This window comes from Stenella coeruleoalba (genome assembly GCF_951394435.1).
Source record: "Stenella coeruleoalba genome assembly, chromosome: X".
NCBI lineage: Eukaryota > Metazoa > Chordata > Mammalia > Artiodactyla > Delphinidae > Stenella > Stenella coeruleoalba.
In genome coordinates, this window is record NC_137152.1 from 81,875,819 (window position 1) to 81,900,815 (window position 24,997).

Below are 24,997 nucleotides of genomic sequence, written 5' to 3' on the forward strand. Positions count from 1 at the left end.
AAGAAAATGAGAGGAAGTACTTAAAGAAATAATACATCACACCAGTCAGAATGGCCATCATCAAAAAGTCTACAAATACTATATATAAAATAGATAACTAATGAGAATGTACTGTATAGCACAGGGAACTTTACTCAATGCTCTGTGGTGACCTAAATGGGAAGGAAATCTAAAAAATAGTGTGTATATATATATATATATATATATATATGTATAACTGAATCACTTTGCTGTACAGCAGAAACTAATACAACTTTGTAAAGCAACTATACTCCAATTAAAAAAAAAGTCTACAAATAAATGGCAGAGAGGGTGTGGAGAAAAGGGAACCCTCCTGCAGTGTCAGTGGGAATGTAAAGTGGTGCAGCCACTATGGAGAACAGTATGGAGGTTCCTTAAAAGACTAAAAATAGAGTTGCCATATGATCCAGCAATCCACTGCTGGGCATATACCCTGAGAAAACCATAATTCAAAAAGAGTCATGGACCACAGTGTTCATTGCAGCTCTATTTACAATAGCCCAGACATGGAAACAACCTAAATGTCCATCGACAGAGGAACGGATAAAGAAGATGTGGTACATATATACAATGAAATATTACTCAGCCATAAAAAGAATGAAATAATGCCATGTGCAGTAACCCATAGATGGGCCTAGAGATTATCATACAAAGTGAAGTAAGTCAGACAGAGAAACATAAATATCATATGGTATCACTTATATGTGGAATCTAAAACAATGATACAAATGAACTTATTTACCAAACAGAGGGCTTCCCTGGAGGCGCAGTGGTTAAGAATCTGCCTGCCAATACAAGGGACATGGGTTCGCCCTGGCCCAGGAAGATCCCACATGTCGCGGAGCAACTAAGCCCGTGCACCACAACTACTGAGCCTGAGCTCTAGAGCCCACAAATCACAACTATTGAGCCCATGTGCCACAACTACTGAAGCCTGCGTGCCTAGAGCCCATGCTCTGCAACAAGAGAAGCCACAACAATGAGAAGCCCACGCACCACAACAAAGAGTAGCCCCCACTCACCGCAACTAGAGAAAGCCCACGCACAGCAATGAAGACCCAACACAGCCAGTCATACATACATACATACATAAAATAAAACAGAAACAGACTCACAGATATAGAAACAAACTTATGGTTACCGAAGGGGAAGGGGCAGGGGAGGGATAAATTAGAATTTGGGGATTAACATATACACACTACTATATATAAAATAGAGAAACAACAAGGATCTACTGTACGGCACTGGGAAGTATATTCAACACCTTATAATAACCTATAATGGAAAAGAATCTGATAAAGAATATATATATATAACTGAATCAGTTTGCCGTACACTTGAAACTAACACAACATTGTAAATCAACTATACTTCAATAAAAAAAAATAAAAATAGGGAATTCCCTGGTGGTCCAGTGGTAAGGACTTGGCACTTTCACTGCAGGGGCCCGGGTTCAGTCCCTGGTTGGGGAAGTAAGATCCCACAAGCCACGTGGCATGGCCAAAAATATAAAAATAAAAAATAAATTAAAAAAATAATAATACAGGAAAATTTCCCATGTCTGAAAGTATTAGTTTCCAGCTTCACAAGGACTAGAAAGTGTCCATCACAATTAATGAAAGAAGGGCCACATGATCATGAAGTTTCACGGACAGAGATTCCCTAAAAGCTTCTAGAGAAATAAAGAGGGGAGAGATTATCTACAAAGGAATAGGACTTAAAGTAGCATCCAGGCTTACACAATATTAGCGGCCAGATGACAATGAGACCATGTCTTCAAATTTATAAAGGCAAATGATTCAAACCTAGTATTTGAAATCTAGAAATACTCTCAGTCATATGTCAGGGAAGAACTAAGACATTTATAGACATGCAAAGACTCAAAGTTTACTCCTAGGCACCCTTCCTCAGGAAGCTAATGGAGGTTGTATTCCAACTAAATGAGGATGTAAACCAGAAAAAGGAAGACAGGGGATCTGAGAAACAGGGGTAAAGACAGAAGAACAGCAAAAGGAGTCCCAAGATAACAGCTAGGCAGAAGGCCTCAGGAGCCTAGGATGGAGACTTCAGAAAAAAGGTCTTCAGGGAAAATACTAAACTCAAGTTTTAGACCATATGGAGAACATTGATGAATGTTTGACAGAGCTCTTAGAGCACTCAGAAAAAAAAATAGCAATAGGTTCAGAGAAAACTAAGCCAATGAGAAAATTAGGTAATTATTCAAGCCAATGAAAACTAAAAGTTGTAAAATCCATCATATTACATAGGACTAAGCAGTTATTTTTTTTAAATGAAGCATACAGCAGAAACTAACACACCATTGTAAAGCAATTATACTCCAATAAAGATGTTAAAAAAATGATCAAAGGATCAATCCAAGAAGATATAACAATTGTAAATATTAAAAAAATGAAGCATATTATTATGTGGAAAAAAGGTACAGAACTGTGTCCATATTAAGCTACCTTTTAGCTAAGAAAAGGGGAGATACAAATATGTTTCCATTTTTTAAAATAAATAAAAGTGAATAAAAATGTTACCCATAGAAGGAGGAAGGGAACTGGGCAGAGGGGACAGAAGTGAAAACTAGACCTCTTTAAATACACCTTTATGGGACTTCCCTGGAGGTCCAGTGGTTAAGACTCTGCACTTCCACTGCAGGGGGGGCGGGTTCAATCTCTGGTCAGGGAACTAAGATCCTGCATGTGGCACGGCCAAAAAACAAAACAAAAAGAAAACACACCTTTATTTTGTAGATATGACTTTGAAACCATGTAAATATCTTACAAAATTATAAAACAAAAATTTAATCAAAAGGAAAAAGAAAAAAATCAATCCCTAAAATTTGAAAGCAAGAATGAAGAAAAAAAAAGAATCCATGTATCATGTCAAGTTGGTGGTGTAACTACAAAGAGATGAATTCCTTCAGAGCCACAATAATTGGACAAAAAGAACTGGACAGAAATCTTGAGCTCTTTTCAGTAATCATTTGTTAGTAATAATACTAGTATTGTTGTTCTGAAATTATATGTAAAGAGTAGGATGGAATAAATAAGTACAGCTGACCCTTGAACAACATGGGTTTGAACTGCACAGGTCCACTTATATGAAGTTTTTTTCACTAAACGTGTACTACAGTACTACACGACGCATGGCTGATTGAATCCACAGATGTGGAACCACAGATACGAAGTGGATTTTCGACTGCACAGGGGTTGGCGCCCTTAACTATGTCCTTGTTCAAGGGTCAATTGTAAGTATTCTAATGTTGTCAGGACTAAAGTTTTAATTGTAAGAGACAAGAGATAAAAATATAAAATCAAAGGATTTAAGTAAAAACTCTATAATTTTTAATTTGATTTGGACATATTACTGTGAACTCATGATATATTTTCTTTTAAAAAATATTTCCTAGCTCTGTCCACTAAAAAGGCATTGAAATATGACCAACTCAGTATAAATAAGCACGCACCTAGCACCCTGCCATTTCCCACTAACAGAGACAAGGATTCCTTAAAGAAACGGCTGAGGGCTTCCCTGGTGGCGCAGTGGTTGAGAGTCCGCCTGCCGATGCAGGGGACGCGGGTTCGTGCCCCAGTCCTGGAAGATCCCACATGCAGCGGAGCGGCTGGGCCCGTGAGCCATGGCCGCTGAGTCTGCGCGTTCGGAGCCTTGCTCCACAATGGGAGAGGCCACAACAGTGAGAGGCCCGCGTACCGCAAAAAAAAAAAAAAGAAACGGCTGATTCCAGCTCCCAGGCATAAAATGGACTAGATGTGCTAGAAATATCTTATCATTCCAGAACTGTCACGGCCATCTAGGTCTCACAGCCAATTAAAAGAGGTTCCAATTGGCCAAAAATGGAGTAACTGGAGTACCAAAAAACCCCTAGTATCTGCAGTAGATTGAAACATATCAAGTATGTTAAAAATCTATGAGTTCCTAATGATACCAAAACAAACACATTAACTGATCATCTTTTGAGGAAGGTGAAAGAACCAAGGATTTATCCTGCCTTTCCTGTAAGAGTACCTTAGAGTAACCAAAGGGTTGATAGGGAAAAGTTATTTCTAGAAGAATTCCAGCTAATAAATAATAGATTTAGAACAGAACTGCATTGCAACCCCCCCCCCCAAAATAAGAGATCTAGGCACTGATCACTAATGACAGCTAAACCATTAAGCGAAAAGCTGACAGGGAACTTTTCAATGAGTGAATCAGACTGATGACACCTGAATCCGCTGTTCAATGTTAACATCACCAAAAAAGAGAGCCCATTAGACATCTACATATAAAAACATTCTTGCCAAAAATCAAACCTGAATCTGATCAACACTCTAGATCTACCAGCTTAGAGGAAATACAGGGGATAGAGGAAGAACATTCAATGATATCAAGGAGATTCAATCAGCAAAATCCAGAATGGGAGAATCTCCAGAGGAAAACAAACCAGTTTCTTCAAAAAGTAAATTGCAGGGACAAAATAATTAATAGGGAGGGGTACTTAAAAATTAAGAGGCTAAAGAGACATGTTAATCAAATGCAATGTATATACCTTGTTTGAATCCTGATTTGAACAAGCCAACTATATCAATTAAGCTTTTTATGAGATAAAACAGTGCCTAATCTGAACATTTACTAGGTAGTTGATGATATTATGGGATAAATGTTTATTTGCAGGTGTGACAATGGTATGAAACTATGTTAAAAAATTAAGTCCTTTCTGTTAAAACTCATGCTGTGGTATTTATATCTTATATGATATAATGTCTGGAATTTGCCTCAAACAAATCCAAAGGGGCTGGTGGAAAGTGGGTGAGAGTATAGTGAAAGCAAGATGGGCCATGTGTTGATAGTTACTGAAGCTGGGTAATGGGTACATGGGGTTTGTTATACCATTCTATACTTTTACACGTTTGTAATTTTCCACAACATAAAATGAAAGAAAAAAACAGTACAATAAAGGAAACAAAATCTTAGTACATCTACTTGGCTCAGGAGTGAATATCTACAGTCATAACAATACAGATGCTAGAGACCAGTTGCTTGGACTGGAGTGGTGATGATGGTGGTGGAAATAGAAAGAAGAGGGTAGAGTCAAAGTATTTTTAGAAAGGAAAACTGAACGAAATAAATAAGAAAACAAAAAAAAAAGAAAGGAAAACTGAAAGGACGTGGAGATTTATTATATGTGGCTGAGGAGGAAGTGGTAGGATTAAGACAGAGGAGTCTAAGAGGACATATGTTTCCAGTACACGTTGCTACCATTTACTAACGTGAGAAAAAAGGGCACATTTGGAAAGGGAAGAGGGTAAATTTAGTTTAGGGCAATGGTTCTCAACCGGAGGTGATTGTGCCCCACAAGAGATATCTGGAGGCAGTTTTGGTTGTCACAACTCATGGCCTCTAGGGGCAGAGGCCACGGATGCTGCTAAACATCCTCCAGTGCACCTAATAGCCCCACACAATAAATAACCATCCAACCCAAAATGTTAATAGTGCGAAGGTTGAGAAATCTGGATCTGGGCCAATGCTGATTTGACGAGCTCTACAGGAAAACTAGGTGAGGATGTTCGGTAGCCTTTGGAACCCCACCTCCTGAAGCTCAAGATGGAGCTGGTATGCAAATATAAGTTTAGGAGTTGTCAATTTACAGGTGGTCATTCCAATCATCAGCTATAGTGGTGTGCAATCTCCCATGAATATATTCAAAAAGAAGGCCAAGGACAGAGTCCTGGAGGACACCAACACTTATCGTGGGAAAGAAAGGGAGAAAAAGATCCCATGAGAACGACTAAGAAGTGGCCAGCGAAATAGGAGGAAAACCATCAGAGAATGGTATCACAGAAACCAAACAAAGACAGTGTTCCCAAGGAGGAAAATAAGAATAATAAGTGGTACCAAAGGCAGAGAAAAGTTGAGTAAGTTAGGGGCAGAAAGTTTCCATTTAATTTGGCAAAACAGAGCTCACTGATGAATTTGGCAAGATTAATTTCTAGGAATTGTTGGGGGCAGAAGCAAGAACCATCAGATTTTTTTTAATTGAATATGTTTATGAAAGAAAAGAGCCGGTAGAGGTGGAGAAAAGTAGGTAAAGAAACGGGAGAAAGAGGGAATGTAACAAAGGAATAAGGGACCTGGGGAGAGAGGAGATGAGTCCAAGATGGTGTTTCAAGGAAGAATAGCCTTGGACAGGTAGAAGACTAACAGCATTTCACTGAGATAGGAGGGAAAGGAGGGGTAAGATTTCAGCGAAATTGGTAGATGGTAGGGGAAGCAGCTAAGGGAATCCTCATCTGTTGGTCTTAATTTTCCAGTGAAGAACCAGGCACAGCCATCTGTCAAGAGCAAGGGTAAATGTGATGGGATAGGAAATTCGAGGAGAGGTAAGAGTTTGGAATAGTCACTGAAGACAATGGGAGAAGAAGCTGACAAGGGTCATGCAGGAAGATTTCCAGAGAATGATCCTATGATGGGAGTTGTGTTCTAGCCAGGAAATCTTTGAGGTCAAGATGTGTCCTATGAGAAGGCACCACCCAAGTGTCAGAAAGCTGAATCATTAGGAGGATGGGTGCTGTAAGTATAAACAGGGAACAAGTATGTCATTTGGAAGTCCTGTTTCTTTTGCCTTTTTCTTTTAAGTTCCAGGAGGGCAGGCACCATGTTTGTTTGAATCACCACTGGATCCCCAGCACCTAGTCCAGTGCCTGACACATAGTAGGTACTCAATAAATAGTGGGTACATGAAACAGAGGGATACTAAAATGTCTCAGAGGCCAATCTAATGATGTAGATGCCTTACGCCCATTCCCACATCTCTCATGATATGTTTCAACCTTGTTCTGCTGAAAACACTAGCCTTCCAAATACAGACACCTGCCACTTGCTATCCTGCCCTTATCAGTATCTCTCTGTCCTAAATTTCCCTTGTATTAAATTCCTTGGATGCTTGACATTTGCAATAATGGATGCAGTTCTCTCTCCTCCTCTCCACCCTCTCTGAAATGAAACACTAGCAATGTTCTCTCCACCGTTAAGAAGTACACTTTCAGAACAGAACCCCTCCTCCCCTGTAGCACTAGAAGAGCTCTATGATTAAAATATCAGGCATGCTGCCGTTATAGACTGCAATGCCTGGGGTCATCTTCAACCAGCCTTTGTTCCTTATTACCTGTGCCACTTGACTGTGTTTCTTGGGGATGTTTTTCAGATGGTTAGACCGTACACAGACCATGTTCCTGTCTATGGAAAGAAAAAGAATTTGATTTACATGGTTTTCTTCCTAAAAGATTATTTAGAATAAAATGTCTAGCAACTCAAATCCCCTAATCCAAAGAGGCATATGCAAATATGAAGAAGCAAAGTACCTAATTCATGCTCAAGGCCATTTTTCAGAGAAAACCTGTTTCCTGGTCTGGCCATTAAAAAGCTTATTCTTAATGGAGCTAGTCCGCAATATTTTCTCTCATGCCACAAATGTGCAATATGATAATGTCTGCTTTCTGTTCAGATTTTAAGAGGGAAGTAAAATGTAATGGGTTTTGTTTTTCTGTTAGTGAATAACAGAACACTGACGTCATATACTCATTTAATTCAGCACACAGGGGAAAAAAAGAAAGCCAAGTGCCTATCCTAATGAACTGTAGTTTAAGGCATATGGATATTAAACAGTGTAACTAATATAAAATGATGGTGTTTCAAGTGGATTTATTGAAAATGGGCAAATGGTAAGTTCAGGAATAGAATCTAGGAATGGATATTGGAATTAAGTCTCAGAAATATGCCACTGTGATTTCTCTCACCAGCACTCACCTCCCCTACCAGTTCTTTTAAGGCAGATTTATCGCAGAAAGCTCTTAACTTTCAGGGATATGGGGATGTGAAATAGAAAGGGCATGTCTCTAATAAGCAGGAGACTGCTCCCAGTACAGAAAGTAACATAAAATGATAACAATGATGATGACGACGATGTTGACAACAATGATGATAATGAGACCAGCAGCACCAGCATCAATATTTATGAAGTGCTTACTAGGTCTCAGGCATATGGCTTTTAGAGGAAGAAAGCTGGGGGGCGGGGAGGTTGATTCCTAGCACTATAATACAATGACTACTCACCAAAAAGTATCCCCAATTAATCTTATTTTTTAATGCCTTTTTTTAAATTGAAGTATAGTTGATTTACAATGTTGTGTTACTTTCAGGTGTACAGCACAGTGATTCAGTTTTATATGTATATATATACATATACATATATATATATATTTTAGATTCTTTTCCTTTATAGGTTATTACAAAATATTGAGTACAGTTCCCTGTGCTATACAGTAGGCCCTTGTTGGTCATCTATTTTATATATAGTAGTGTATAAATCCACTGTATGGATTTATAGTGTATGTTATAGTAGTGTATGTTAATCCCAAACTCCTAATTTATCCCTCCCCCACTTTCCCCTTTGGTAACCATAAGTTTGTTTTCTATGTCTGTGGGTCTATTTCTGGTTTGCAAGTAAGTTCATTTGTATCATTTTTTTTTGATTCCACATATAAATGATATATTTGTTTTTCTCTGTCTGGCTTACCTCACTTAATATGATAATCTCTAGGTCCACATTGCTGCAAATGGCATTATTTCATTTTTTGTAGCTGAGCAATATTCCATTGTGTATATATATACCACATCTCCAATTAATCTTGTGATCATGCTCTGCATCAAAGGCTTCCAGTAGCTAGTGGCTACTGTGTTGGAAAGTGCAGCTATATATGAAGCAGCAAGAACACTTGCTACTCACACACACAGAGCTATAAGAATAACCCCCAAAAAAAGCAAGGAAGAAAGGAAACAGGCATTCGGATATAAGGCTCTAGAGTTTGGAAGACATAACTGGCCTAAAGTGAAAATTTCAGAGTCATTAGCATATTGAGTTTAAGGACACGTTGGGGCATCTGGGTAGACCTGTTCAGCCAAGCTTCCTACAAGTCTAGCACCTGATAGAATGGAGGAGTGAAGACTTAAGCTGGGTACCTACCTTGAGCTGTTCTTCATGGCTCAGCCTCCAGAGTGGCATCACAACATCAGCCAGCCTTGAATAAAATAATCCAGGCACCTCATTCATTATCTAAATATGTACTGAGCACCTACTACGCATAAGTACTTCCTGCCACCATTTGCTCTGGCATTTTACTTATCATTCAGAAGACCTAACTCTCAGGCCCCTGGGGAGATGGAGTCTGGGAGGAGAGCCCATTTTGGTGCTGTCTACTTAACAAAGCCGAACAGATGGGCAAACCTAATGTAAGAAAAATCCAGATTTATCAGGAGGTAATTAATCATATTATAAAAAGGCTTCACTGTTGCGTTCCTTTAAATAGCTCACCTCCCTAACACTTTTAAAATATAATTTGATTTAGAAAATACAGTTGTTGCATAAAATGAGGTATATTTGTGTTTGCATGGCTGCGGTGGGACTATTCATTTCTAATTCATCTCATCTCTAAGTCCCTGGTTTTCAGTATACCTGTCCTGGACCTTTTGAGACACAAGGTCCCAGTTAAATATTCTCTTTCTGCCAAAAACACACATAAAGGCAAGGAGAACATTTTCTGCAATCACAAAGCATTTCCACCAACATTCCTTAGATGTCTTAAGTTTGCCCTGGGTATCCTACCTGAGGTGCCCCCCTGAATCCCTGCAAATGCCACACTGTACGTCAGGCATACAGAATTTCAGTAGGCCCAGAGATTCAGATTTGTTAAGGGGAAGGGATATCACCCAGGGCCTTACCTTTCCTGCCAGGAATCATCTAGTGGTCCAAGATGTCTTGGTTTCTTCTGACTTTTCTGTCTTCTTTGACACTTCTTGGCTATCATGTGGGTGAAGTTTCCCTTACATGCTGAGCCCAGAAAGAGTTGTGACCAACCTGGAGGTTTTCTGGCACACCAGGGGAGCAAATAATAATAGCATCTACCTTATAGAGTGGTTGCAAGAGTTAAATAAAGGATAATAAAAAACACTTAGCACGGTGCTGGGAAAACTGGACAGCTACATGAAAAAGAATGAAATTAGAACACTCCCTAACACCATACACAAAAATAAACTCAAAATGGATTAAAGACTTAAATGTAAGGCCAGACACTAAAACTCTTAGAGGAAAACATAGGCAGAACACTCTATGACATAAATCACAGCAAGATCCCTTTTGACCCACCTCCTAGAGAAATGGAAATAAAAAACAAAAATCAAAAATAAACAAATACGACCTAATGAAACTTAAAAGCTTTTGCACAGCAAAGGAAACCATAAACAAGATGAAAAGACAACCCTCAGAATGGGAGAAAATATTTGCAAACGAAGCAACTGACAGAGGATTACTCTCCAAAATATACAAGCAGCTCATGCAGCTCAATATCAAAAAAACAAACAACCCAATCCAAAAATGGGCATAAGACCTAAATAGACATTTCTCCGAAGAAGATATACAGATTGCCAACAAACACATCAAAGAATGCTCAACAGCACTAATCCTTAGAGACACGCAAATCACAACTACAATGAGGTATCACTTCACACCAGTCAGAATGGCCATCATCAAAAAATCTACAAACAATAAATGCTGGAGAGGGTGTGGAGAAAAGGGAACCCTCTTGCACTGCTGGTGGGAATGTAAATTGATACAGCCACTATGGAGAACAGTACGGAGGTTCCTTAAAAAACTAAAAATAGAACTACCATATGACCCAGCAATCCCACTACTGGGCATATACCCTGAGAGAACCATAATTCAAAAAGAGACATGTACCACAATGTTCACTGCAGCTCTATTTACAGTAGCCAGGACATGGAAGCAACCTAAGTGTCCACTGACAGATGAATGGATAAAGAAGATGTGGCACATACATACAATGGAATATTACTAAGCCATAAAAGGAAACGAAATTGAGTTATTTGTAGTGAGGTGGATGGACCTAGAGTCTGTCATACAGAGTGAAGTAAGTCAGAAAGAGAAAAACAAATACTGTATGCTAACACATATATATGGAATCTTAAAAAAATGGTTCTGAAGAGCCTAGGGGCAGGATAGGAATAAAGACACAGATGTAGAGAATGGACTTGAGGACACGGGGAGGGGGAAGGGTAAGCTGGGAAAAAGTGAGAGGATGGCATGGACATATATACACTACCAAATGTAAAACAGATAGCTAGTGGGAAGCAGCCGCATAGCACACACAGCGAGATCAGCTCAGTGCTTTGTGACCACCTAAAGGGGTGGGATAGGGAGGGTGGGAGGGAGACAAAAGAGGGAGGAGAAATGGGGATATATGTATATGTATAGCTGATTCACTTTGTTATAAAGCAGAAACTAACACACCATTGTGAAGCAATTATACTCCAATAAAGATGTTAAAAAAAAGCACTCAGCAGAAGATTAAATAGACAAGATGTTTGTAAAGCTCTGAGCAGTGTCCAGTGCCTGGGAAAAACTCAGTACATGTTAATTACAACTGTCATGATGTTTAAAGACAGTATGAGACTGAATGGGGGTGGCAATATTAAAGGAAGGGAGCAGGGGGAAGGAATAGTGGGAATAACTATGAGTCAAAAGCTGGAAGAGTTAGAACAGGTGGAGGGCCTCACTTTGGAAAGAGGAAGGAACCCCTCTTCCTCCCACACAGGACTCTCTGTTGTTGCCTATTTACCTAATGGTGCCTGATCATTGATGTTTAACTATTTTGAGTACCCAGGACACATGTATGGACTTGGCCAGACACCTCACTGATCTGCCATGAAATTACCTTTTTGCCCTTGCCCTCTACCTTGGATTTCATCCTAATGTTAAGTCATACCTTAATTCATAATGAAATACATTTCAAGTCCAACATATGGAATAGGTTTATTAACAAAGATTCTTCCATGGACTCAATGCAACCAAAAATAAATAAATAAATAAATTTATTTTAAAAATTAAAAAGATTCTTCCATGGCTCCCTCTATTACTGTAAAATTTGTATGCATGATCACTACATAATTTAGAGGATGCTGACATGGGTGCTGTAATATTTAGCCCATACAGTATTTTGTATGTTTACAAAGTACTAAAGAAAGTAACTGTCATAGCTTGGAAGCATTCTGAGGATTTCAAATTTCTAACAGAATAAATTTAAGCTGGCCCGGAGTTCAGATGTTAACAATAACACACACCACCCAGCTCCCAGGAAGGGACAAGTCGTTAAGAACATGGGCTCTGGGGCCATGTTCTAATCCCAGCTCTTCTTCTCACTAGCTCTGACTCTGGGCAAGTTACTTAAGTGTTATGAATCTCAGTGTCACCATCTATAAAAATATGACTGGTAACACCTACCTTTCAGGGTTGTGGTAAGAATTAAATGAGCTCATATATAGGAAGCACTCAGGTCTGTGCCTAACACAGCAGCTGTTCAACATGTGTCCCTGCCCTGCCTCAGGCTCTGATTCGAAGTGTGTCACCTGACTTCTTTGCGCCTTAATGTGTCCAACCTGTAAATCTGGTGAGATATAATGCATGCGAGTGCTGTGAGCGTAAGAACAATTACGTGGAAACTTAAACAACACACACACGCAAACTCTCCTAACCTCAGTGCCTGCTGGAGTGTGGTGAACTTAAGGCCCACTCAGGACCACCTGTTAATACTACCAAATGTGTGACCTGTGGTAGACCTTTTTCCAAGGTGAGACAGATGTGTATATTTGAAAAGCAAAACCAGAGAAAGGAATGAGCGAAGGGGCAGGAGACAAAGAATAAAGAATGGTACGGAGAGGGGCACTGAGGAGGCCCACACTACAGGTGGAGAGAGTGGTGCTCTTCCAGGAAAGGGGCCCTGTCCCTCCAGCTGGCAGGGAAGGAAGAAGGAAACTGCATGCCCACTGGGGGTTGGCAGAGGGGCAGGGGAGCTGAGGAATTTGAGTACAGCTATCTCTATCCCATGATATTTAGACTTTTTGTGAGTGTGGGCCCTCTCCCTGGTGACTAGCCACCATGACTGTGCTCCACTTGCCCTGTACCCCTTGTCCTTCTACATTTCTCCAAATGGTCAGATATAGTCTACAATAGGACTCTACTATTTCAGGGTGCCAACCAGACATCTCTCCTGGTAAAGAGTCTCTCATCATACTTAGTAATTTCTCAAGTGAAATATAGTTTTCAAGGCAGTATAGTAATACCAGTCAAAGTGAGTTATATTTTGTTTTTATAGTGTTTCCTGTTTTAAATAAATGCTTGGGTTAAAAAAAAAAAAGAATGTGACAACTGCTCTATTTCTGCCTCAGGAATTGATCAGAAAGAGACCCAAGGTCCAGAGCTGCCAGAGAGCAAGGTATACTAACTCTCTAGGGCTGAATAGCTAACCAGCCTGAAATGCTCAGAGAGGTTCAAAGCAGAGACTATGTAGTAGGTTTAATCCTCACAGAGCCAAGGATCTCCTTGGAGCAAATGTTCACCCACGGAAAAGGATCCTGCTTACACTCTCCGTTCACCCTTCTTGCAGCTGGCCTGGCCCCAGACATGGTTCCTGGCTAAACCAGACGGACAGATGGGTACTGCTGCGTCCTGACTGCAGCCCACGTGCAGTCAGGTCCTTCCTTCCCCCACCAGACCCCCTTCACCAGCCCTTCCATCCCTCTCCTCTTTGGGCAAGTTCTGCCCACCGTGTTTGTAAGAAGGGTAACGAGGAAGAGACACTAGGAAAGGCTACCACTGAACTTGGGCGGGCTGCAGGGCCAGAAGAGCCGACAAGGGGAACAGGGGGAGGTCAGAACACAGGCGGAAGCAGAGCTGGATGCGACCACAAGCAGCCAGCGTCCGGTCGTCCCCTCCCCCACCTCGCCGGCCTTCCCAACTCCCCGCCCAGGAGGCAGCTTGGCGCAGTAAACAGTTTTCTCTACCGCAGGGGATAAATCGGGTTTTCGGACACTCCACGTACCCCTCTTACCTTCGTAACCTATAAATCTTCTTACAAACCGGAGGCGGTTAACGACAAAATCAGCTAAGGGTCCACATCGCAGCCGCTGGGGAGAGTCACTTCCTGGTGCGCCCAGCGCCTCTACTCCCGGAACAGACGCGACGGGACGCTGGGCTCCCCCGGCTGGCCCGACACCTGGAAGCTTGTCTCGTGAGCCCTTCCCCCGACTTTGTCCCGGTGCTTCTCTAGAAATCTTCCGCCAAAGAACTCGTTGCGCTAAGGCCCGGCGCCTTCACTTCCCAGCGACCCCTCCGCGCGGCCCCGCCCCCTGCCTGCTCGCCTCACCCTCCCATTGGTGGATCTGGATAAATCTCCTAAATCACTTAGAAATTCTCACTACTGTAGCGTAAACAGCGCTACCTCTATAGGGGTAGCCTACAACCAAAAGAATAGTTTTCTAATGGTAGAATTGCAGGCATCAGATCCATAATGGATTGGAAGATTGGGAGAGGAAGAGCGGGGTGGCTTCCTCAAATCGCAGCATTGAAGGATGCACACGTATGTGCTGTAAAAAAAATTGTTTTTATTCTGTTACTTCAACAGAATAAAATTTACAGCAAAGTGAATCTACATTTTATGACGCTCGATTTGTATGCTTAATAGTAATTGGGCTTAAATGGAAAACACTTTATAGTCAACATTTCAGTTATTTATTCAAAGCATAATATGCCTATTATGTGCAAGGCAATGCATTAACCCTATTGAGTACAGCAGTAAGTTAAACAAGGACCAATAACTCACATAACAGCAAACATTGTCAGCCTGACCAAGGTTCAAAGCACAGATCTGCCACTTATAAGCTGTGTGAATTTGGGCCAGTTACTTAATTGCTCAGTGCCTCATTTTTCTCATCTGAAAAAATGTCCTTATCAATTGTACCTACCTCACTGGGTTTTGATAAAGATTAAAGAAGTTAATGCATGCAAAGTGCTTAGAACAGAGTGAGCACACACTCAATAAATGTTAGCTATTATCATTCAAAAATAATTGTATATACTGTGTGTGTATATACACACACATGTGCATATATACCTTTTTTTAAAAAAGATCTTTATACGATGTGTAAAATAAATAAACTACAAGGATATATTGTACAACACAGGGAATACACCCAATATTTTATAATAACTTTAAATGGAGTATAATCTATAAGCGTTTTGAATCACTATGTTGTACACCTGAAACTAATAGAGTATTATACATCAACTATACCCTAATGAAAAAAATTTTTTAATCCACTAAAAAAAAGAAAAGAAGAGAGATCTTTGCTTCCCATTCTAAAGACTTGAGCAGGTAAGTGCTTGACTCAGATTGTGGCCTTCCTAACTGCTCTAATGGCTCTTGAGCAAAATTGGAGTGCAAACCACTGCTTCAGGTTTCTAGGCCTGCACTGGGCTAGCAAGTGAAACCAGGCCAGAGAGTGTGCTTTTGGGTCTCTTCTCCCTTTCTCTCCTCTTAATCCCCTCTTATTCAGAAAGCCAGCTCTACTCCTTTCCTCACCTCTTCTTCCCCTTTCTTCTCCTTCCCATGCCCTTCTGCTCCTTTATAATTTCTCATCTTGGCATCTTTTGTTGTGCCTAGCCCAGAGCCAGGTGCCCAATAGGAGCTCGATAAATATTTGTTGAATTGATTTGAATCCCACCTTGTCTACTGAAAGGAAAAGGGCATATCTTCGCTCACCCCCACCCTCACCTGCTCTGAGCATCCAATCGAACTCATTTAAAGCAGGTCTGTCATTTGAGAAGGCAGAACCCTGAGGGGTGACCAGAGAAAAGAGATTAAGGAAGCTATAATGTAATTACTTAGCCTTAACATTTCTATATATATTTAATCTGATAAACCATGTTCTTCTCTACAAGTGAAATCATTACATTTATAAGAGGGGTAAAATATCCCATATTATAGAAAAGGTTAGACTCGTCAACAGGAAAGTCAATAAATGAACATGTCATAGGTGATAAGAAATATTGTTGAATTAAATAAGAGCCGAAACCAAGATAACCTTTGCTTAACTTTGTTACCAGCAAACCAAATCACTACAAAGTGAAATCTCTAGAAATTTGTCAAATATTCTCATTTTGGACCAAAGAAAGGATTTCTGAGAGGCTAAAGATTTCATTAGCTCTCAGAAATAACATGTATTAAATCACTTGGAAAAATAAATAAACAAATAAAATCACTTGGCAGTTAGGGCTGATTTGGTTGCATTAGCCGTGTTCTTCAGGTGTGCTTCCCAGGCCTCTAGGCCTGTGTTAGAGGCCATGAGGGATAGACATAGCCTGCACCCTCGAGAGTATGTGACCTGATGGAAAGACAAGGCTCACAAAGTCAGAATACACAACCATGGGCTTTGGTAATTCTAGAAAAGCAGAGGATATTCTTGGTAGTCAAGGAAGGAAGAGAATGAGAATTGAATTAATGCATAGAATTTTAATCACCTGAGAGGAGGTGGGGGCTGCAGCATGAAAAGAGGAATGAGCAAAATATATGTTCAAGGCCCAGGAGGAGGCAGGCCCGGCTGGAAGGGACTGTGGTGCCAAAGTCAGTGGAGATCAATAGGTCCAGGAAGATAAAGGGCCTGGAGCCATTCATACTGTATTTTTATACTTTTGGGCAGCATTAAACATTTTTATTAAATAGGAAAAAAAAAAAAGAAGGGCCTGGAGTTGTAGTGCTGGGATGAGGGGTTTGATCTAGTTCCCTTAACAACAGGCAGCTAGTGAAGAATTTTTCATGAGATGTTTCTGGAAGTGAACTTTAGCAGCTGTGTTTAGGATGGATTTTAGGGTGTAGTGACTTGGAAGCTGAGGGAGACTGCTATAGTCATCCAGATGGGAGGTGCTGAGTCTCTGTACTAAGGCAGGCTACACTGCACTTTGCAAGAGTTTCTCAAAATGTGCACAGGGGCCCGTGTGCAACGTAATCATCTGGGGTGATTGTAACACGTGCAGGTTCCTGAGCCCCACCCCACACTTACAGAATCAAAATCCGAGAGGGGTAGGGCCCAAGAATATCTGGGTTTTTAACAAGCACCCCAGTGATACCCGTGAAAATTTGAGCCCTACGACCAGGCATCAACTCAAATTCCAGATGAATTAGTTAAAGGTCAAAAAAAAAAAAATAAAATCGTAAAAGCCCTAAAATAAAATATAGATGATTATACATCTGAAATTTGGAGGCAGGAGAACTTTAGCAGTGGGAAAAAACCACCACATACATAGATTTTACTACATAAATCTGACAAACTTCTATATGACAAAAATATAATTAAATTCAATCATAAACAAACAGAAAAATATATATGACTATGGCAAAAGGTCATTTTCTTTATTGTATAAAGAGCTATATAAACTGATAAGAAAAATCCAATGACCACAATAGAGACCTTGGCAAAGACATGGAGAGGTAATTCGCAGGAAAAGAAACATAACTAGTCAAAAAATGCTTTGTTCTACCTCACTAATAATGACAGAACATGCAAACTATACATCAAGTAGATAATACTATTTTATCTATAAAATTGATGAAGATTTAAAAAAGAACTGATATTCCTCAAAGTAGACCATGGACAGTGAGGCAGATGCTCTCATGCATTGCTGGTGGGATTGTAAATTGATACAAACTTCCTGGAAAGCAATTAGAATCCAGAGCCTTTAAAATTTTTATACTATTTGCCCCAGAAATTCCACGTCTAGGCATCTATTCTAAAGAAATAGAGATGTGAACAAAGATATATGCCCAGAGGCTCTCAAAGTTAAAAATAAGAAACCATCTTCAAGGTCCAACATTAGAAAAATAGAGAATGGTTATGTAAAATATGGTCTGTCCATAGACTATTAGACACTAAAAATTATGCTCATAGTATGGTGTTAGAAGTCAGGATGGCATTACCTTTCTGGTGCAGGGAGTGGCTGGCAGGGGGTATGAGGAAGCTTCTGAGGTGCTGGTAGTATTCTATTTCTTCATCTGGGTGCTGGTTATAAAGATGTATTCACTTTGTGAAAATTCATTGTTATACTCTTCATATGTGTGCTTTTCTGTATGTGTTACACTTCAATAAAAATTTTAACTTAGGGCTTCCCTGGTGGCTCAGTGGTTAAGAATCTGCCTGCCAATGCAGGGGACATGAGTTCGAGCCCTGCTCCGGAAGATCCCACATGCCGCGGAGCAACTAAGCCCGTGCTCCGCAACTACTGAGCCTGCACTCTAGAGCCCGCGAGCCACAACTACTACTGAGCCCGAGTGCCACAACTACTGAAGTCCATGCACCTAGAGCCCGTGCTCTGCAACAAGAGAAGCCACCCAATGAGAAGCCCACGCACCGCAACGAAGAGTAGACCCCGCTGGCTGCAACTAGAGAAAAGCCTGCACACAGCAACAAAGACCCAATGCAGCCAAAAATTAATTTAAAAAAATTTTTAACTTAAAATTATGTCTTTGAAAAGTTTATAATGACATAGAAATATGTGTAGAAGGCAACCTTAAGTGAAAAGGGCAGGGTAAAAAATTGTGCATTCAGTATGATTTTAAATTTGTAAAGAAAAAAATGCATTGGAAGGCAATATGCCAGCTGTTTTCAGTGGTTGCTTCTAGAGAGTAGGCTTGGGGTGATCATTTGCAATTTTTTTCCATTTCTGTACTTTCTAATTTTTTATACAATAGACAGTCATTACATTGAAAATTAGGGGGGAGAGAAAAACACCTAAAATATCAGAGAAAAAAGTGACTTGATGAATCTTGGTGAAGCTCCCATAGTCCAGTATATGGAACTGAGAACTAGATTTCATCAGTTCCCGTGGAAGTGATTTAGACTCTGAGGGACTAATTTACACTAAGCAGATTAATAGGAGACTGGCTTACGAGCCAAATGCCAGTGAGGAATACAGTATCTAGTGACTGACATATTCTTATCTCCTGTATAAGGTTATACCTACCTACTATTGATGTACCTGTGAAACCAAACTAACGATCATTTGTAATTTGAATATATGGAGCTGAATGGTTTTGAGGGAGCTCTTTGGCTGGGTTATTTGTAACACATTTTACCAGATCAGTGTTCCTGTTACTTGAACAATGCTGGATAAACACTGACACTCCAATGTTCTTTTTCCACCATCTCTAACTAGTTGCCAGAATCTTCTGTCATTACAATATTAACTGCCTCCTAGCCTCATTACATGTCACAGTTGCCAAGGTAACAGCTCATCTTACATGAATTACATTCCAGGTTGGTAGCTCCCAGGTGAGATATTGGGAAGCATCTTAATCTCATCTGCAGTATATCTACAAATTATATTTACAAGAAGCCACTTCGGGGAAGAGTCACAGACAGATAGTTTCATCCACTGTGAGCTTTTATTTTTTTTTAATTTTCAGTTGAAGAGTCTATCATTTCCTGATTTATGTGTCTAATTTTTTCTAAACTCTACCTCTTAGGTTTGGAGATACACATTACTTTTGGGGCCCTTCAGTTCCCTGATAAACGTTAAGGGTTTTTGACAATAGTACTTAGGAGAATGGCACTGGCACTTACTTAGGGAAATCAGGGAATCTTTTGGGAGAGGGAGATGATAGTGCAACATCGAGTGAAGGTCCAGTGGGCATGTAGAGAAAGAGTTAACATAATAGGAAAGCTCTTATGTTGGAGGTGGGAGGAATTACCCTGGAAACTGTCACCAAACTACCTAGCTACCTTTATGTTCTGGTTTCCAGGGTAACACAGATATTTACTACCTCACATTTACATGGCTAGTGCTAATGTTCATTTTCTGACTTAATAAGGTCTCAACCCTTTGCTTTTTATAGTGTTGAAATTTGCAATTCAATGTCAGTATCATCCCAGCACTGACAGTCATCCCTTAGATCTAGATGTAGAGAAATAACATGGGGACACCTATCCCATGTCCTGCTCTACATTGGAATGCCATCAGTACATGAACCTTGGCTTCATGCTTGGGACTCAGCACTGAGGGCACAAATTCTACAAATTACCTAGAGGCTAAAATTTCAGTCCTTTCCAAATCACCATCCTCAGCAAATGCTCAATAATAAAGAGACTCATCTCTACTTTCTTTCCTGGTGCTATGTACCTGGATTTCTTTTAAGAGCCATTATTAGGCTGAATGGAATGGTAGAACTAGACTGCTTTTAGGCATGCACCCACTTTTATATTCCATGATTCTGTGAAGAGACTGGTAGATGAAATACTTTCTGCCCCATTCCCATTGAGTTGTTTAAGATACACTATTTGGTTTCTGATCTTATAATTAGGATCTTTTCCAGAGGAACCCAATCACATTGGAAATGAAAGTTGATTATCCAGAACAGCCAATATAATAATAATAATGAGTATCCAGGGCTTCCCTGGTGGTGCAGTGGTTAAGAATCCGCCTGCCAATGCAGGGAACACGGGTTCGAGCCCTGGTCCGGGGAGATCCCACATGCCGCGGAGCAACTAAGCCTGTGCGCCACAACTACTGAGCCTGCGCTCTAGAGCCTGTGAGCCACAACTACTGAGTCCACGTGCCACAACTACTGAAACCCATGTGCCTAGAGCCCATGCTCTGCAACAAGAGAGGCCCCCCCAGTGAGAAGCCCACGCACCGCAACAGAGTAGCCCCCATTCGCCACAACTAGAGAAAGCCCGCTCGCAGCAACGAAGACCCAACGCAACCAAAAGTTAACTAATTAATTAATTTAAGAAGGTAATGAGTATCCAACATTTATTGAATCCTTACTTTGTGCCTCCCACTGTGTTCCGTGTTCTATATGCATTATTCCATGTAAGTACCTATTTTACAGATAAGAAAATTGGCGGCTGTATTTTATAGATGCGATAACTGAGACTTAGAGAAGGATCAGTAACTTGCCCCAGGTCACACAGTAAGTGATGGAACCAGAACTTGAATTCAACTGTCTGGTGCCACATCTCCACTCTTAATCCTTTAACTTTCGGCCAGCGGTTCTCAAATTTTGACGCCAGCATGCATCAAAATTCCCTGGAGGGCTCCTTAAAACACAGATTGCTGGGTCCCATCTCCAGAGATTCTGATTCAGTAGGTCTGGGGCAGGGCCTGATAATTTGCATTTCTAACAAGTGCCCAAGTGGTGCTGATGCTGATGCTGCTGGAGCATAGGACCTGCACTCTGTACTCTACTGCCTCCGGTCAAGAGCAGAAGAGCCTACAGCTGAAATGAAGCACAGGGGGCTTGTGCTCTCCTCATGGCTCAGTGCTCAGGGATCCTGGGGATGTTCTGATCTGCAGGTTTCAGTCACTACCTCTGCCACTCCAGGAAGACCAGACAACTGACTAGAGACTCCACCCCGGGGGAGTACACAGTGCATAGGCTGCTTTCATAGAACACAATATTTCTGGAAAGAACTGGACATATCCTGAGTTAGGCTCAGTTTCTAACTTAGTCCTGACAGCTATAAAAACCTGCTGCATGTATCATGTGATCTTGGTTCTCCTTTGGAAGTAACCTGAAGGGTTAAAATTGAAGCTCAGTATTTGCTGAGTATAGCTACCTGTCAGTTGGGATTTTGATATAACTCACACATTCAGTCTGAGGCTGCGGAGGGGCTCGATTAGCACCACTTGTGAAGCTGAGGAAAGAGCCATTACCTTGCAAGCTCTCCTTAGAGCTGGTTGTTCACACCTACCTTATAAAGAACACATGTTACCTACAGTAGACAGAGGCACACGTTGAACATAACAATTACCCCACCATAACGTTATTTCTCTTTTCATTTTTTCCACCATGTGCCTTGTAGTTTCCTGAGATACAGCTGAGGCCGCTGAGTTTCAAGGCAGCAGAGTGAGGTGTTCATTAGTGTAGCTGCACACTAGAATCGCTTGGACAGCTTTGTAAAAATACCAGTGCTGGGAACCCCCCCAGACCAATTAAATCAGAGTCTCTGCAGATGGGCCCCACTAATATGCATTAAAAACACATTTCCAGGTGATTCTAATGCTAACCAAGTTTAAGGACCAATAATGATCCAAAAATATAGGCTCTGCTATGGGGCAGACTCCACTTCTAGCTCTGCCACTTAGGAAAAGATGGCCTAACCTCTCTGAGCCTCGCTTTCTTCCATCTGTAAAACCTGGCATAATAATTGAACCCATTGGACTTGTTTCATAGGGCTGTCTGGAGGATTAAATGGGCTGGTGTATATAATGCACTGTAATGATACAGTGCCTAGCACAGAGCGATCTCTCTCTAGATGGTAGCCAGTAATAAAATTAAGGCATCCCACTTCAGTCTACAGAGCAAGTCCTCAGATTGTGACCCTATGGGAGATGTGGGTGTTGTACCCACTCTTGGGTGGATCTCACAGTCTTTCAATCAGGACTGCTATTACAAGGCAAATGACTCTGCAGAACATCTACTGTACATCACAGCAAACCTCTCCCATAACAAACTGAGGAAATGATGCTTATTTGAATAAGACACAAGTAAATGCAAACCAGAAACAAAGTAACATTAATAGTCTAAGAGAGCAGCCCACAAAATACCTCAAGGGAATAATAGACCACTTGGGGTTCTCAGACCACACTTTGAGAACCACCAAAAGAATGCGGGATGATCTGTGCTATAGCTGGTCACCTCATTAGCAGTTACCCCAGAATTTCCAGAGCATTCAGGGGTCACAATACAAAAAAACAACCCAGTTCTGTTGCCTAATGTCTCACTAATTTACACATTTATGTTAACTCTTCACTCTCTGCAGGCATGTGAGTTTGTGAACCCTTGGGCAGTCACCATCCAGAGACCTCTACAGTTGAAGCAAAAACCTACAGATATTTAAGTGGTAAGATGTAAGGAATGAGATGGATCAAGAACAGAATTTCTCAGGCCCTAAGAGACAACAAAGAGGGCCACCTCTTTGTAGGAACCAGGTATAAGGTCTCAGCTCAGTTTCAACTTCAAGTTGAAAAATCCAGTATTCTATTTCACCTCCAGAGCCAGATAAAGAATATCCATCTCAACCAATAGCCAACATCATGATAAATGATAAAATAGAAGTTAGTATAATGTAGTTGTTAACAAAATGAACTTTTGGTTTCAGACCTACCTGGGTTTTATTTTATTATTTTAAAGATTTTTTTGATGTGGACCATATTTAAAGTCTTTATTGAATTTGTTACAGTACTGCTTCTGTTTCATATTTTGATATTTTGGCCGCGAGGCATGTGGGATCTTAGCTCACAACCAGGGATCGAACCTGCACCCCCTGCATTAGGAAGGCAAAGTCTTAACCACTGGACCACCAGGGAAGTCCCCCTACCTGGGTTTTAAATGCCAGCCCAGGGACATACAGGCATGTGACTTTGAGTAAGTTACTTAATCGAAGCCTAACAATGATAGTTCCTACTTTTTAGGGTTGCTATAAGGAATGAATGAGATTATGTATGTAAAACACCTAGAATGTCATTTGACACATGGTAAGCCCTCAGTAAATGATAGCTCTTTACTAACTTGAAACAAAAGGCAAATACATCCAAATGCCATGATGTGAGTTATGCTGCCGCTGATGTCAGACACTGCTTTGGTGCACAGGGAGAATTTGAGCAGCGGAAGTGCTTAGTAAGAGAAAACACAAATTAACTTGTCAAGTCCTTCCTCTCTCAATAGGAATAGATTCTTTCATAACAATGATTGTTTCCCAGTAGTAACAAGCATTGGCTTTCATGTTTCTTTTTGTGCTCCAAATCATGGTTCCTTGACATGTGGTAAGTGGGCCTCCATTTGTACTCTTGCCCCAGGCCAGGCAAATGTTAGAAGCTGGCCTGTAGCTAACACAGTAAGATGTGAAAAAGAAAGGAGGCATAAGTATTGTAAGGGAGACAAAAATCGTCATTATTTGCAGCTGATCCAGTTGTCGATCCAGAAAACACCCAAGGGAATCAATTGAAACACTCATAGATTTAACAAGAGAGTTCAGAAAAGAGTTCAGCAGAGTGGTTGAATACCAATCAATAGTTTTCCTGTAAGTCAGCAACAACAAGTTAGAAGATATAATGGAGAAAAAAAATCCATTCGTGATGACAAAAAAATAGCATAAAATCCATAGGAATAACTTTTAAAAAAATGTATAGGCTCTACACAAAGAAAACAAGGATATTTGTACATCTCTCAGCAACTGGGATTTGAATAAATGGAAACTGATGCCATATTTCTGGATGGGAAAGCTAAATTTTGTAAGATATCAACTTTTAAAATTAATTACATGTTTAATTCAATCCAGTCAAAATTCAAAGTTATTTTACCTTGATAAAGTGATTCTAAAGTTCACCTAAAACAATAAATAGGGGAGAATGGCAAAGAAATTTTAGAAAAAGAATAATAGTGATGGGAGACTTGGCTTATAAGATATTAACATGTATACATAAGTTATAATATTTAAAACATAGTACTGTCACAAGAATCGACAAACAAATCAGTAGGACTGAACAGAAAGCCTTGAGTCTCACCTAGAAAAAGATAAGAACCTGATATACAATAAAAGAAGCATCACAGACCAATGAGGATAGAGTTAGCCAACAATATTAAATGTAAAAAAAGATGAAAGAATAGAACTGCTTTAAGGAAATATAGGCAAATGTTTAATCTTCAGATTGGGAAGAATTTTCTAAGCATAAAAGCAATGAAAAAATCATAAAAGTGTTGTTAGATTTGACTCCATCAAATTTATTGACAAACACAAACTGGAAAAATATTTAAAACATGATTGATGTCATATAGATCTCTTATGAATCAATCAAAAACCACTAACGCTCAAAATAGAAATAGCAAAGGACATAAACAGAAGATATACATACTACAAATAAATATATGAAAAAATGTTGTAACACACAAATAATCCACAAAATACAAAATTCTAAATAATGAAATTAGTAAAGATGAAAAATGCACTGATACTCTCAATGCAGATCTGATGTGGTGATGCATATATATTTCTATACTGCTGATCAGAG

The 24,997-nt window shown here is 40.2% G+C and overlaps 1 protein-coding gene across 1 annotated transcript in view; it reads right to left on the reverse strand.

The window, feature by feature from the left end:
* TRMT2B (tRNA methyltransferase 2 homolog B) overlaps positions 1-13,560 on the reverse strand; it is a gene marked incomplete at its 5' end in the record, with an annotated part of 85,884 nt that extends 72,324 nt beyond the window's left edge. The window contains 5 exon segments of the mRNA XM_079910990.1: positions 7,193-7,303; positions 8,998-9,021; positions 9,023-9,104; positions 9,805-9,951; positions 13,499-13,560. Of these exon segments, the coding sequence (XP_079767116.1) occupies positions 7,193-7,303; positions 8,998-9,021; positions 9,023-9,104; positions 9,805-9,951; positions 13,499-13,560 (426 nt within the window).
* Positions 13,561-24,997: the final 11,437 nt, after the last annotated feature.